The sequence below is a fragment of the Lindgomyces ingoldianus genome (genome assembly GCF_010093535.1).
Source record: "Lindgomyces ingoldianus strain ATCC 200398 unplaced genomic scaffold BDR25scaffold_1, whole genome shotgun sequence".
Classification (NCBI taxonomy): Eukaryota; Fungi; Ascomycota; class Dothideomycetes; order Pleosporales; family Lindgomycetaceae; genus Lindgomyces; species Lindgomyces ingoldianus.
Window position 1 is genome coordinate 2,885,095 of NW_022985162.1, and position 14,959 is coordinate 2,900,053.

The following is a 14,959-nucleotide window of genomic DNA, read 5'->3' on the forward strand; positions in this document are numbered from 1 at the left end:
ATGTGCATGACGGAATTCGTTCGCATACATCCAGCACGATGTATGTGTGACTAAGCCAAGGCAGCCGTGAACAGCCCATGCCATGAAGAACAGTAACATTATTCCTCTACTGTAGGAAAGGAAGTTCTCTGACATTACGGTGTTTTAAAATTTAATTTATGTTCCGTGTATCCCTATAAATATTAGATAGGATATCTTAGACAATGGCTGGCAAGTTCTGGAGCTCCATCCATGCAGCAGATTTTCACGTGCTGTGCATGTACCATCCTTGGCAAGAGTTATGGCTCCGAATTCCTGCGAACACAAATAATATATCCATCATCTTTCTCACCGACTTCACTATTCAAAGAACACTTAAGCCAGGCTCCAGTTTCGAGCTGCAACATTCCCAACGTTATCCCAACACTTCGCTTCCAGCTGTTCTAGGTTCTGGTCTTTTGCTTCCTTTGCCCGAGTTTTCCGCAGGGTATCCCAAGTTGACGTGAACGCCTTAACCCGGAAGAGTTTCTGCGTTTCCGACTCAGTGCCACCAAGGACTGGCATTTGATCGGTAGTCAGAACTCCTGCGCGATACATCGCTTCAACCGAAGGATGAATGATTGCCTTAGAAGGAATGTCCCGCGAAGCGCCAAGATTGGGTGGGAAATGTCGAGGGACCCATTTCCCATCTTCTAGCTCGAGACGTGAGAAGAAAGGGAGGACTTCGAGCACCCACCACCCAATTGTCCCAAAGCGCGATATGCCGCCGCCGAAAGCAAGCACATCGTGTGGCTTACTTGTCTTCAGGCGTGCTTCATGAGGAGATAGCGGACCCTTAAAAAATATGCTCGCAAACCAACCTCTCTTCTCTGGCGGCTCTGGGGTGGAACTCAAAATTCGAGGTTTCTTCCAAGCAAGCTTGCCTTCATCGGGTAGCTGATCGAGCTCCTGAAGCATCCATTGGAGCGGGATGTCGGAGAGAAGCTTCTTTTGGTCATCTGCGAGGCCCCAACCACCTCCGACGTCACCATGATTACCCGAAAACCAAACCTCCTTGACATCGCACTCATAGGTCTTCGCCGCATCGTCGTCAATATTGAACAAGGCTGGCTTGAATTTTAATCTTCGTTCGTGAATGGATATCGCGTGACGGATCCACCTCGCAGGGGGGGACGCGATGACCTCATAGGATTTCTGGTGCATAGGAAGTTCAAATGTCCCAACACTGTTCACACAATCGAAGAGACCGAGGAAGTAAACATTAACAGGCTTCCCTTCCGCATTGACGTGACAGAAGGTTTGTCTGAACTTCCTCATAAACTCGACGCGAGCGATGTCCTCTCTAGTTTGCGGAACATTTCCCTTGGTACGCTGATAATCTGAGAAGGTGTTCCATGCGAATTTCACCATTTCCTCGTTACCGCGAGATAGAAGGCCGATCTTGTAAACCATTTCAGCCAGGAAGCGGGCGGTGTAGGCGCCGCGGGAGAAACCGAAGATGTATATCTGATCTCCTTCGGAATAGTAGCGCATCAGGAAGCGATACCCAGCGACAACGTGGTCCACGAAAGAAGTCGCAATACCTTGGTCGATGCTACTGTATACCGATGCTTTGATTCGGTGCCAAAGGCCTCCCCCGGACGACGCATTGGAAGTATCATTCTCAATATAAGTACCTATGCCGGCTGGCCCGATGTCAGCAAGATCAGAGGCCCGTCTCAACGAGTAGAACTACTCACGTTGATAGTAATGGTATTGATCCGGATTACGGCGATCTAAGAGCTGATATAGTTTCACTATGTTGGTGTCGGCTTCGTTTCCGAGGAACTTGTTACCCGTCCCATCAAAGCACAAGACAAGGCGCTTGGGCTTTGCTGGTTGCGGCCCTGTTGTCTTGCTAGCATCAGCCATTTTAAGCAAAGTTTGGAAAAATTAGGGAGCTACAAGAGAGACAGGTAAGTGAAGAGACGTAGATGAAATATTCAGATGACTACATCTCCCAAAGAAGATTCAGCTCATCCAGTCCTCGCCATCTGCAACTACCGAATGACCAAAATGGCGCGGCCAATCTAGTCTTCTCGGCACGCTCGGAACCTACCATGAGATCGACAGAAAAACCAAAGCAAGTGCAACAATCGGGTTCTCCGAGCGATTCAGAAGCAAAGCAGATTGGCCAATTAGCTCGGTGGATCTCCCGCTCCCGAGCGGCCCGGAAAATCAACCAGCCAATGTTATGTGCCCCACGACCACTCAATAAACGCCTCATACATAAGACGCAACCTCCACGCATTCACACATCCAACGGGAACCATCCTCATCCCACGGGCCTCGCTACAACCTTTCCACATTACACAAATGCACCTACTACGTGTCTATGTGCTTCTGTGCAATAGTTGAAGACACAACTGCAATGCACTGCATCACATTGCACTCTCTTCCCCTCAGCTGGCTGTAAACAGCCACTGAGAACATGGCTTTTTCTCGCCTCAGAGAATGTCATTCGCTCCGTAGACCCAATGAGGCACACCATGCAAGCATTAGCTAGCGATATTCTGTGCGAGGTATATCAACAATACTTGGTACTTGGTCATCCCGCGATGCTTTAACGCTAGCCGAACTGATGAGTGCTGGACTTGCGTCGTAGCGGAGAATGAGAACTAGCCAATAACCTTAGAATTGGACCTTCAGCTGAGATATTCATATATATTCTGCTGCTTATGTGCTCCCTTCCTCCTCCACGCACTTTATCTTTACCCCTCACCTATTTCCGAGCTCGTGTGAACGATTCGCTTTCAACACCATGGCTGGCAGAGTCGCTGCCGAAGAGATGAAGTACCAAGGGGGGGAGGACTATGCAGATCCCGTTAAGGTTCAGACTGGCATCCTCACAGATATCAAGGCTCTTCATGCGAAAGGGAGATTGCTGTCAACAGTCCAGACTTTGTATGAGGTCACCAAAACTAAGGGGCAACCTATCGATGACAAGAAAATGACGGTACGTGTACTGACCTAGTATAGGCTTTCCTCTGACTTACAAGGGACGTAGATGGAAAAGCTGATAGGAATCACTGCATCCTTGCCCAGTACCTCGAAAACTCGCCTCAAGCTTACCGATACCGTCATTGATACGCTATGGGACAGCCTTCAACACCCACCTCTAAGCTACATGGGCGATGAATTCCAATATCGAACTGCAGATGGGAGCAACAACGTTTGTATTCCATCCCTCCACCGAAAATTGACGCTAATGGTTGCTTAGAACGTTCTGAACCCTAACCTCGGGAAGGCTGGCACTGCTTATGCAAAGACTTGCAAATCCGAAAAGAAACAGCATGCAGTTAGACCTGACCCTGGCATGCTTTTTGATAGTCAGTCGCAATTCCTAGTTGATCAATTATGAGATATTAACATTCATGATAGTGCTCATGGCCCGCCCGGAGGGAGAGTTTAAAAAGAACCCAGCAGGTGTCTCGTCAATGCTCTTCTATCACGCGACCATCATTATCCACGGTACCTAATTGAATCTGCCTACTAGATTTTAGACGTAGCTCATACTCCTAGATATCTTTAGGACTAACCGTGTCGACCCTAATATCTCCGATGCCTCCTCGTACCTAGACCTGGCCCCGCTCTACGGTTCTAATAGGGCGGAACAAGAGAAGGTTCGTACTATGGAACTAGGGAAGCTTTGGCCAGACACTTTCCATGAACGACGCCTCCTCGCTCAGCCACCTGGGGTGAATGTAATGCTTGTGATGTATAATCGGTTCCACAACTACGTTGCAGATATCTTGTTCAAGATCAATGAAGGCAACCGTTTCCCGGAACCTGACGCCAATGTACTCTTACCCGACGAGCTCACTGCTGCCAGGAAGAAGCTAGATGAAGATCTTTTCCAAACCGCTAGATTGTTAGTCTTTCGTCCCACAGTTCCTAGCCCGACAGCTAATGATTATGTTAGGATTACAGGCGGGATGTATTGCAACATCTCCTTGCACGACTATCTTCGTGGGCTGACAAATTGCCACCACTCGGACACGGACTGGGCTTTTGACCCACGAATTGCCATCGACCAACATTTCGATGGACATGGCACTCCCCGGTAAATTTCAGGACTAGTAACTTCTTGAGGCCATTCTAGCTGACGTATCATAGCGGCGTCGGCAATCAAGTATCTGCTGAGTTCAATCTCCTTTATCGTTTCCATTCGATCATCTCCCAGAGAGACGAGAAGTGGCTCGAAGATTTCCTCAGCAGGGAGGTATTCAAGGACATCAGCAAGCCGCTCGAAAAGCTGAACCCAAAAGAGTTGCTTATGGGGCTACTTTCTTTCGAGAAGAACATCCCAGATGACCCAAAGATTCGCACATTTGCAGGTCTTCGGAGAGATCCGAAAACCGGCCGTTTTGACGATGGTGCAATGGTTCAGATTTTGAAGGATGCAATTGAGGAACCTGCAGGTATATTATTCCTTCCCCAAATTAATACACTCGGCTGACACGATATAGGACTCTTCGGCGCAAGAATGGTACCCAAAGCCTTGCGTGTTGTGGAGATTCTTGGGATATTGCAATCGCGGAAATGGTAAGACTTCTGTGTGCAATTTGTTTCGGCCATGCTAATATTGGCTAGGGGTTTGGCTTCATTGAACGAATTCCGAGACTTTTTTGGCCTTGCACGCCATAAAACCATGGAAGACATTAACCCAAATCCAGAAATCGCGGACATCCTTCGAGCCCTGTACGACCACCCAGACATGGTCGAACTTTATCCTGGTCTGTTCCTCGAAGAAGGCAAGCCAGAGTTGCAGCCTGGCTGTGGAGTAGGTGGACCTGTCAACCTCTTGTTCGATGTCTGACTAAAAGCACAGGGCTGTCCACCATTTACAGTAGGACGAGCTGTGTTTAGCGATGCGGTCACTCTTGTGCGATCGGATCGATTCTATACGATCGATTACACTGCCGCTACCCTCACGAATTGGGGCATCACAGAGGTTGCACCGGACTACAGAGTGTAAGTCTCCGTCTTTCCACTATCCTGAAAAATGATCTGACCAATTTCTGAAGTCTAGCCGGGTCCATGTACTACAAGCTCATCCAACGCGCTTTGCCTGGTTGGTTCCCGTACAATTCCCTTCATGTTATGCAGCCATTCTACACCAAAGAGAAGAATGCCGAAATTGCGAAGGAAATTGGAACGTACAAGTACTACACCGAAGCGGACCCCAAGAAGCCACCGACGCCTAAGATTGTTATGGGGCATGATGCGGTGAAGAAGGTTCTTGTCGACCAACGTTCATTCATGGTACCCTGGGCACCTGCACTCAATGCAATGTTCCCGGGGGAGAGAGATTTCACTGGATTCATGCTGGGTGGAGACCAGCCTGCTAATACCGCGCAGCGTAACCTCGTGGGCGACATCATTTACAGTCCTCAGCAGTTCAAGCAATTGCTGTCGAACACTGTCGTCGATCTAGCGAAGACATGCCTCACGTCTGAGGAGTTTGTTATCGGCGGCCCTGGGAGACAGATTGATATACTTCGAGAGTACAGATATTATCCCTCATAGAATCTTGCACATGCTAATAATTTTTAGTGTTGTCATTCCAGTTAACGCCCGCGTCCTAGGGGATCTCTTCTCCCTCGATCTCAAAACTACCGAGAACCCATACGGGTCACTCAGCTTGCCTACCCTCTACAAGCACTTGCTCAATGTCCGCATCTGGGGCTTTAACAACAATGACCCTGGTATGGCCTGGCGACGCCGAATGTGGGCAACCGAGGGAGCAGACGCATTGACCAAGTCCACCAACGAAGTTCTCAAAGGTGTGAAGAAGGAGCTCCAATGCGAGACAATGTACGGATGGTTGACTTCGAGTTGGACGACGCCCAGACCCAGTAAGGCCAAGTCCGGCAGTCTTCGATGGTATGGTCGCCAAATCGTGAAGGAGATGCTCAAAGCTGGGAAGACGGTGGAAGAGGCTGGTGATATCTGCTGGCTCACGGCTCTCGCCGGGGTTGGTGCTCCCGTCACTGTGGTATGTCAACATTGTATCATCTTTAACTCTTTCGCGTGCTAACATCCCCAAGTTCACAGAGACCTTAAAATGGTTCCTTGACCCCGAGAACCAATCTTACTGGGCGGAAATCCAAGGTTTCGCTGCAGAAAACTCCCCCAAAGCCGACGCCAAGATCCGCGACTACGTCCTTGAAGCCCAGCGCCTAACCAGCTCCCAGCGCAACCTGCGCATCTGCAAACAAGCCGTGACCATCAACGGCCAAGCCTTTATGCCAGGCGATGTCGTCGTCTGTCTTTTGGGTCCCGCTTGCAAAGACCAAACTTGCATCCCCAACCCAACCAGCTTCCAACCCGGCCGTGACCGAGATGCATACATGCACTTCGGTTTTGGGCCGCACGAATGTTTCGGTCGGGAGATTGCACTCACGTTTGTAACCAGCTTGATCAAGGTCGTTGCCGGGCTGAAGAATCTGCGTCGTGCACCGGGCCCGATGGGGCTTTGTAAGTATATCACTGTGAACCAAGAGAGGTGCTATTTGAACGATAATTGGAGTTGGTTGACTTTTGATCCGACCAGTAAGTCACGCTTAGCGCCTGGGAGTGAATTAAATCAATGCTAATGTCTTGTAGCGTGGAAATTGCATTTCGATGGTGAGGGTAAGGGCGTCTATGATTCGACGTCTGTCCGCTACGATCCGGATTGGGATCTTGACGCTATCAAGCGAGATATTACAAGGATGTATAAGGCGAAGACTGCGTCGGCTTCCACTACGAATGGGGCCCCGAAGGCGTGAAACGAAAAGTACGGTATCCCATGATCAGAGGGGAGTCCCAGGTGATACATATATTTGCGTGGGCAGGCGAGCAAAAGCGGTGGGCAAAGCGGGGAACGAGATGCACACGCCGCACAATTTTAGCAGTGGCGTGAAGGGTGTAATCGAAGTCTTGTTTGTCAGGCCTTTATTCGTTAAACAACTGCAGGTGCCCTCCAAGCCCGAAGTACTTGTCGCTACTCTACTGAGTGTTGAGTGGATGTCGTTCGATACCAGATTCGTGTGCGATCTCTTTCTCATGGGAATGAAGGCATGAGAAGATGAAATACGACAAATCTATTATTAGACACGATGTGGGTCAATTGGTACTCTAAAGCTGAAAGAGCTAGCCTCGCTTCTGTGGCCAATCTATTCCTTGATTGACTTCCGGAGAATTCCAACCCCCTCAGACTTAGCCGAAAGAGTCCAGAGGGCGCTGTGTTAGCGTACACCTGAGCGTGGAGAATACGGAGCCAAAAGAAGGGAGGTCAGTAGTCGGTCCACGCACGGAAATATCGGCATCCCATTACGTTCTTGATCAGCTCAGGAAAAGTCAGTGGCATCAGCAGAGCAGCCCAACTTGTACTCGGTACCTCGTATGTATTAAAAACTCATAAACCCCCGCCCGTATTTCAACCTCCGCCAACCCGATAAGGCAGTTCCGCTGTAGCCTTGGAGCCTGGGATTTCTCTTTAGCGAGGTATACTGGCCCTCTCACTGGTCAGATCGAGCGCACTCGGGTCATGAACACCCCAAGTCTCCTCACCTAAGTTCTCTCAGAAGTGTTCAAAGTCACCCGGTTCTGCGCATAATTCCAGGACATCTTTGTATGGGAAGTACAAGAAAGTGGACTAGAAGTATAGAGTACAAGACGCTCTACTAATCGAAGTACAGGCATGGATATCTTCCTTTTCAACTTTGTGGTGTTTGTGAGGGAGAAGATTCGCAGCCCCTAGGATATCCCTGGTAAAGCCACAGTCCTAAAGCGGTTTAGCCGGCCCAGAGGAAGCAACCCTGATAGCTGCAGCTCTACTAAGCTCAATTTACTTTCGTTCCCTACCAGCAAAGTAATTAGGAGATTTGCTTTGGGAATTCATATAAGGATCGACCCGTCCCCAAAAAATGAATCTGCAGCGGAATTTCCTGCCCTCTCTCGTTAATAGTAATCCTTAATTATTTGTCTTTGGGATCACATTCCCAACCAATAACCATGCGTCACTCGTTTCTTTTAGCCCTCCTAGGAGCAGCTCCTGATTTGGTGTCTGCCGCTGCTCTCCCCTCACCGTCACTCGCTCCGGCCCTACCACTTTCAGCATTCAACTTCACAATCGTTAAGCCACTCACCCTTGAAGAAGCGCAATCAGGAGGGAAACACAGTCCTGAAGTTCATTCGGCTCTAGTAGCCGCCGCCGCAGCGACATGCACTAATCCTCGTGTCCGGACGGAATGGGACTCATACTCGACTAGCGACAGGACAGCATTCGTAAATGCCCTCAAATGTCTGCTGGGCAAACCGGCTTCAGGTACGAAGGCCCAGGTACAAACTCGATGTTTTGTCTTAAGCTTGTTGCAATTATCTGCGATGCCACCCATATGGTATTTCAGATAGCTGCATTGCGCTTCAAAATAGAACATAGGGGTACCAGAATCCTCCTTCAAAAGACGGCACTGACTTTGTCCTTTCGCATCTGCAGGCCAATTCTCACAGGCCAGAAACCGATACGAGGATCTAGTTTCCTTGCACCAAACGCTCACTCCCAACGTCCACGGTAACTCAAAGTTCTTGATCTGGCACAGGTACTTTGTGTGGACGTTTGAAGATATCCTGCGCACCGAGTGCGGCTTCGACCGTAATTTGCCTTGGTTCGATGAGACGAGGTATCCGGGTAAATTCTCCCAGTCATCTGTCTTCTCAAACGAATGGTTTGGCGCCATTGGCATTGGTGGAAACTGTGTAACGAATGGGGTGAGTATTCTCCTTGATGAGCAACCGAATGCGCCCACCAACAAAATTCTAGCAATTCGCCGGCCTCACGCTGAACGTTGGCCCTGGTCCTGGAAACGGCGCTCACTGTCTGTCACGTAATGGGGACGCTAGCAAGACAGCAAATTGTAACCAGGCCATGGTTGACGCCTGCAACTCGCGCAGTGACTACGCAGATATGGCATCCTGTGCAGAGGGGGGTGTACACGCCTGGGGCCACAATGGGATAGGAGCTGTTATGTCCGACGTGTACGCGTCGCCCGGGGACCCAGTCTTCTGGCTTCACCATGCGTTCGTCGATCGCAACTACCGCATCTGGCAGAACGCCGACGCAGCGCGTGTGGGATACATCGATGGAACCGATAGGGTTGGGAACCCGCTCACACTAGACACAGTGGTGTCTGTGAATGGCATGCGACCTAATGTTCAGATTAGGGATATTATTAACACCATGGGGGACAAGCTGTGCTACAAGTACAATTACTAATTTTGGAAAGTGGGAATGAAATGTGTTCTAAGTTACGCTGCGTTTATCGAGGTTGTAGTTGATGAATATGTCATGGAGCAAGGTCCACGTCAGTATATCTGCTTATTTCTTCATGACATGTTGTGTTGCTAAATGCCACACAACCCTCTTCCAAGCGCCACCTGAGCTTCATACTTGGCATATTGTGGCCCCACTCGAGCTAACCTACTCTAGCAAGAGTATCTTTAATGGACCTACCCGAACAATCCTCGCAGCACTAAGATCCTAGGAGACCGGCAGAGTGTTCCAAGTTCTTCAACAATAGCTTTCCTCAAGCCACCTTCCTAACATCCCCTTACCATCCAACCATCGACATATTCCTGATGTAGCCCGGGACTCCTACGACCTCGCTCCGTAGCGCATCAACAACCTATTAGATATTCTCTTCCCATAACAGCGATTCCTCAGAAGCCCGCTCAACAGGTACATACCTAACCGTCGACAAAGGCTTGTTCAGATCCGCTACTGGAATCTTGCTATGGAGCGTTCTTTGAGATAGAGAAGTTAGACTCAGGGGAGGCTGCGGAAGCTCTTGAGTATATGTTCCCATGTACTCCACATTGTGCAGTGTAGGAGTTGGATCTCTGCGATCGTCTAAAGATGTGCATTTGGAAATATCGCAAGATTGGGAGTGAAATCGCGCCAATGCAAAACACAATTGGCGTTGTGGGCTCCAGACGTACGCCGAAACCCCGAGACCTTCCTACAAGATTGGCCTGATCTTGAGGGCCAACCAACCTGGAGCCGGCTGGATTATTTCGAGATTCTAGTGAGACTGCTCTCGGTTGACATCTCCTGTTACCGTATGTAGATCTCTGTTTCTCAACCGAGCATTGCAAGAGGCTCTAACCCCTAAGTTGTCATGAAATCTCCTTCCAGCTGAAGGCACCGAAGCTGTAGTAGAATGGGGGAGAATTGCCTTGTGTCGAAAAGGTCCGCACTCTTGTCTTCGGGTTCTTGAAGCTTCAAGGAATATCCACTTTGATATAAGACCTGGAATTTGTATAAGCACTTTGATTTATCATCCATGCGCGCCCTTTCTCCATCAGACTAACCCAGCCATCCTAATCGTTCGGCGCAATAGCCTGTTCCGTTGAAGATTCAGAGGCTGTGATCTGCAAGGTTGATGGATAAAGTGGTGATAGAAAAGAGTTTGAAATTTGAAGGTGGAGACCAAGCCTCGACTAACAAACGCATATTCGAATCGAGTTTCTTCGTCGTTTGTTCAACGATGGGCGAATAGAAGACGAGTAGCAGTATCATGCGATGGAAGCTTTCGTGAATGTTGTGAGTCGTTATCCTCAGATGATGCATGTATTTAGGTTATTTGGTGGCGTGCAATCTAGGAGATCGTAAACGCGAAATCTCGAGTTAATAGACAAACTGCTAGTGACCAACAGCATTGCTTAAATTCGGCACCGTTGCAGCTGCGCTTACATCCCTCAATAAGCTACGGGAAGTACGAGTTTTTTCTCGGCTAACTAAAGACATGACGGGTTAATACTACCACGACCAATAATAGCAAGCAATCGTGAATTGAGAACTTGTAGGTTAATTTAGTGATGCAAAACAAACGACAGAATACTGAACAAAAAAGGGGGAATCATCCACCTTCTCAAAGCGCTTCTCCCTACGCACTCACTGGTATCATGCTCGGTCTTGGAAGAGGTGTCCTCGAAACCCTATCCTCCAGCTCTGAAAGGGTAAAGTCAGGCCTTCGGTACGTGTATCCCATAAAAGCCCCTTTCTTGCGAATTTCCAGGACGGTTCGCCCGACATGGGGGTCTCGCAACAACTTATCCCGGGGCCTTTTCTTTTCCTTCCTGCGCCGCTTCGTTCTGTCCGGAGTGACACTGTAGTTGTCCTCGAGTAGGTGTTTGGGTGAATCAAGGGGCTTGCTTATACAGTGTATTGGAGACGCGGGAGATGGTAAAGGTCCCACTGGTCCTGTTTGATAGCTTGATGAGTCAAGATGATCTGACGCGCTCATGATCTCTGCTTCATCATCAAAATATTTCGTGATAGGTTGATTGCCATGGACCCGGGGGACAAACGGCGGGCGTGTCAGATGAAGCGTTGACCACTGAATATTGCGAAACCATGGATGATTTTTGATATCTTCGGCATCATTCTGAAACACAACGTGGCCTGTGTTGTTGAAGTTGCGCATATGTCGGGTTCGCAAAGCACGCTGATGCATAACAAAATCATTCTCCCGGAATTTCTTCGAAGAGAGGCGTCCTTCCTTATCCTCTAATAGCCTTATCATAAGATCCATCGCATTTCGAGTCACAGGATGCAGTGGTACGCGGTCAACGTTTGGCCGAGCATATCGCTGATCGGGGGGGAACCGGAGCCACTGCTTATGTTCCTGAAACTGTCAGATGGTTGAAAGGGTGTAGTGAAAGTGACTTACGAGAATCCTGGCCTTTGTTGCTGCTCTATTGTCGCAGAAGAAGGGTGTGCATCCGTAAAGACACTGTTCATAGATAAGCACCAAGCAAAAATATTTCGGCTCTAATGCACATACCTCGTACAGAATGATACCAATGCTCCACCAATCGCACCGGCCATCATAGTTCTCCCCTTTGATGACTTCTGGTGCCATGTACTGACTCGTCCCAACTACGCTTTTGGCGAAGTTGCGTCTTTGGGTACGGTTTAGCCAGTCTAGGATGGGACCATTTACACCGTCTTGCTTTGCTTCAAACCGTTCGCGTCCAGACACTCTGCCATTGATAAAATCAATTTTCCTCTGGTTTTCTTGCCGGCTCTTCTCTTCTTCGCAATCTTGTTCATCGCCCTGTATATGCAGGTCTAGGTCTCGAAGCAGGCTGTACCGTTGTTCGTTGTAATAGGTCTGGTTATGAGTCCAGTGGCCGTCAAAGGCGAGGCCGAAGTCAGATATTTTAAGATGTCCTGACGAAGTGATGAGAAAATTATCTGGCTTCACGTCGCGGTGGATCCAGTTCATCTTGTGTGCTTCTTCAATACACAGAATCATCTCAGCAATGTACCACTGTGCAACTTTCTCGTCCAGGATATCTTCCCGGAGGAGCAGACCCAGAAAGTCTCCTCCAACCATGTATTCCATGACGAGGTAAAGGTTGTTATTATCCTGAAAGCTGGCAATGAGAGGAACTACCCACCGCGAATTCTCTGAGGCAACTAGAAAATCTCTCTCTGCGCGAAGGTGGCCTTCTTGACTGTTCCGAAGCATATCGGACTTCCGTATGACTTTCATAGCGTAGACTTCCTTTCTCTTTTCGTTTGGTGTCATCTTAGAATCTGCACCAAAATAGCCGTCTAGACTTTCCATCCGCTCGAAATCGGGACTGCTTAAGTGGCCATGTGGATCACTTTTTTCGCGAACGAGTCGCACGACACCAAAGCTACCCTTTCCAAGAACCCTGACCATCTCATAGTTTGAAATATGAACGCCTTTCAACTTTTGTCGAGTGAGAGTTTTCGATTTCAACGCCCGTGTCTGACGGAGATGATGGCTCTCGGCGCGGTACCATTCTTGTCGGTTTTGATGTCTTTCTTCGTTTGAGAATGCCAGGGCGAATAATTTCCGCTCCAGATTCCTGCGTCGCATTGAGCGAGGCGTGATCTTGGTGCCGAGCAAAACATTGAAATGCGATTCGAGGTATATCTTTGCCGCTGCCGCATTTTCGACCGTGGCAATGGAGGGTTCCGCGAACCTCGGGGCGTCTTGCCGTGGGAATACCAACCAGTGACTGTTGATCTGCTCTGCAGCGTGCTCGTATGGAGGGGAGCCTCCGCTTGAAATTTGTTGAGCGCCTTTGTCACCGCGAATGTGTGTTGTCTCCGCCGATTGGGGGGCACCAGATGAGACGAGAGATGTTGGCGCTGTCGATTTCGATTGGAGGCTGAGTGGAGCTCTGCTACTCTCTGCGATGCTAGAAGGCTGAGAATGGAAAGGTGTAATGTCTCCGGTTTTCACAACACCGTGCGTAACTGAAATGTCTGAAGGAATATTTTTGGACTCCCTTGGATCTGACGTTAAGACTGTGGGTCTTGACTGTAGCTTCGGCCGATGGACGACTGTTGAATTGTGAAGAAAGGCTTCTGAGAGCTTAGTCGTGAGCTGTCTCGATAGCCCTGGTGTTGACTTGCTTGTGTGCAAAGTTATCGGGCGAGGGCGCTTTTCGTCCAGCGTTGGCTCTGACTCGCCGTCAAAAACTGCAGCATTTGTGAGCTGCGTTAGAGAAGACCCTGGCCTATGCAAAGAGATGTCCAGCCGGGGCAACATCATCTCAGGCATATTCTGGCATTCCGGTGGATGTAAGCTGTCATTTTGGATTGGTGGATCTGCAGGTGGACGTTGAGTGATATTCGAGGCGTTTGACTTTGAACTACGATTATCGGCTGTTGCTTGACCAGAATTTGTGGCAGAACCTAGCATCTGTTAGCACCAGCATATTTCTCACCCGGGAGCGGTAGATACCTTTACCGCTACGGAAGACGGAAAGAATCCTAACGCTTCCGAGGCGAAGATTTGAAAATGCCCGATTGTTGGGAAGGCTGGACCGCAAGCGAGGGAACCGAGTCAAGGTTTCGCGAGTACCGTCGGCGGAACGTTCGATAATGCGGACTTTGCCCTTGTCATGGGACATCATCCGAGGGTTATGGGCATCTTTCCTCTTCCTGGAAGCAACGAGAGACATCATACTGGCGTTTAGGGATGGGTATACGATGGTGCCAATATCAATGCCAGTGTGAGAGAAAAGCGAGGCCCTGGACTGGTGACGGTTGGATGGATAGAGAAATTGAAAGTAGGGTCGACGAGCAGGTAAACATCATAAGGAATGTGTGACCCTGATGCAGAGGGGTGGAAGTTGCGATACATAAAGATGACAAGAAGAATGGCGAGTTATTCTCTGATGGTGGGAACGAAAGCCGGCCGTCAAGGAAAGCACGAACAAATCCCCCTGCTTAACGACGACAGGCAGTCGTCTTTCATGGTAGTAGTGCACCAGTTGGACACTCGCCGCCTCCTGAATCATCTCTTCTGAGAATTGAATTGATCTCTTTCTAGAAACTGAGGTTACAGATTGCGTCGTGAAATTGAAGCCTCTCTGAACACTTCAGCGCATTGTTGCCCCAATAACTGGTCCTCCTTGATAGCTCCCAAGTTGCAGTTGGTGGGAGAACCATCGTTTAAGGTGGATTGATCTCACGATGAATAGAACTTTAGGGAACATGCTCTTCGTAAGACTGCCTCCTACGTTATCAACCTAGATGGCTGAGGCGTTTCTTAGCCTTCAACATTCTCGTCACGCCCGGCTACGATAACCATTCTCCAAGGGAAAAGCTTTCGAAATCGAGGGGCACTCATCAGACGACTTCTTGAATACAGATAATAGTGTTTTCCGACGCATCGAAGCCTCGTTGGTCGAAGGCGTTGATCGAGGCTGGCTGTAATGGATGAAAGTAGGAGCCGTGCAGAAGGATTCGTCCCGAGGCGTGGGAACAAGCTCATCACGGGAGCACGGACCGTTTAACGGCACGTGTTCAGACCGATATCTAACCCCCTGGCTTTTCCAGCCGCCTGGCAATACATCAACACTGCATGCCGACCAGGTACACTTCCGTCTAAAGAATATGTCGCTCATA

General features: G+C 49.2%; 4 protein-coding genes across 4 annotated transcripts; 2 read left to right on the forward strand and 2 right to left on the reverse strand.

Moving 5' to 3' along the window:
* Positions 1-162: 162 nt before the first annotated feature.
* Positions 163-1,930, reverse strand: BDR25DRAFT_251030 (uncharacterized protein). Its single transcript, XM_033686103.1, has 2 exons — positions 1,719-1,930; positions 163-1,664 (listed from the first exon to the last, which is right to left on the reverse strand). The coding sequence occupies exons 1-2, from the start codon at positions 1,888-1,890 to the stop codon at positions 355-357; spliced, it is 1,482 nt and encodes a 493-aa protein (XP_033555135.1). The 5' UTR covers positions 1,891-1,930; the 3' UTR covers positions 163-354.
* Positions 1,931-2,717: 787 nt separating this feature from the next.
* On the forward strand, positions 2,718-6,791 carry BDR25DRAFT_338898 (prostaglandin G/H synthase 2/cyclooxygenase 2, pgh2/cox2; the record flags this gene model as incomplete). Its single annotated transcript, XM_033693321.1, has 14 exons — positions 2,718-2,974; positions 3,026-3,190; positions 3,239-3,347; positions 3,400-3,489; positions 3,541-3,889; positions 3,941-4,081; positions 4,135-4,439; positions 4,488-4,563; positions 4,612-4,801; positions 4,850-4,992; positions 5,046-5,525; positions 5,575-6,016; positions 6,069-6,573; positions 6,628-6,791. The coding sequence occupies exons 1-14, from the start codon at positions 2,780-2,782 to the stop codon at positions 6,789-6,791; spliced, it is 3,354 nt and encodes a 1,117-aa protein (XP_033555136.1). The 5' UTR covers positions 2,718-2,779.
* Positions 6,792-7,544: 753 nt separating this feature from the next.
* Positions 7,545-9,307, forward strand: BDR25DRAFT_299927 (Di-copper centre-containing protein). Its single transcript, XM_033689258.1, has 3 exons — positions 7,545-8,332; positions 8,504-8,775; positions 8,828-9,307. The coding sequence occupies exons 1-3, from the start codon at positions 8,020-8,022 to the stop codon at positions 9,278-9,280; spliced, it is 1,038 nt and encodes a 345-aa protein (XP_033555137.1). The 5' UTR covers positions 7,545-8,019; the 3' UTR covers positions 9,281-9,307.
* Positions 9,308-10,949: 1,642 nt separating this feature from the next.
* On the reverse strand, positions 10,950-14,013 carry BDR25DRAFT_330783 (kinase-like protein; the record flags this gene model as incomplete). The annotated part of the gene is made up of 3 exons (XM_033692564.1): positions 10,950-11,654; positions 11,850-13,273; positions 13,791-14,013. 3 exons carry the CDS (start codon positions 14,011-14,013, stop codon positions 10,950-10,952), a joined length of 2,352 nt encoding a protein of 783 aa, XP_033555138.1.
* Positions 14,014-14,959: the final 946 nt, after the last annotated feature.

What these genes read in the sequence shown, in the direction of transcription:
- BDR25DRAFT_251030 (XM_033686103.1), bottom strand. Translation starts at nt 1,890, where the DNA reads ATGGCTGATGCTAGCAAGACAACAGGGCCGCAACCAGCAAAGCCCAAG. An exon ending in TCAATACCATTACTATCAAC is followed by an intron (nt 1,665 to 1,718) that starts GTGAGTAGTTCT and finishes ACATCGGGCCAG; the next exon opens with CCGGCATAGGTACTTATATT.
- BDR25DRAFT_299927 (XM_033689258.1), top strand. Translation starts at nt 8,020, where the DNA reads ATGCGTCACTCGTTTCTTTTAGCCCTCCTAGGAGCAGCTCCTGATTTG. An exon ending in GCTGGGCAAACCGGCTTCAG is followed by an intron (nt 8,333 to 8,503) that starts GTACGAAGGCCC and finishes TCGCATCTGCAG; the next exon opens with GCCAATTCTCACAGGCCAGA. An exon ending in GAAACTGTGTAACGAATGGG is followed by an intron (nt 8,776 to 8,827) that starts GTGAGTATTCTC and finishes ACAAAATTCTAG; the next exon opens with CAATTCGCCGGCCTCACGCT.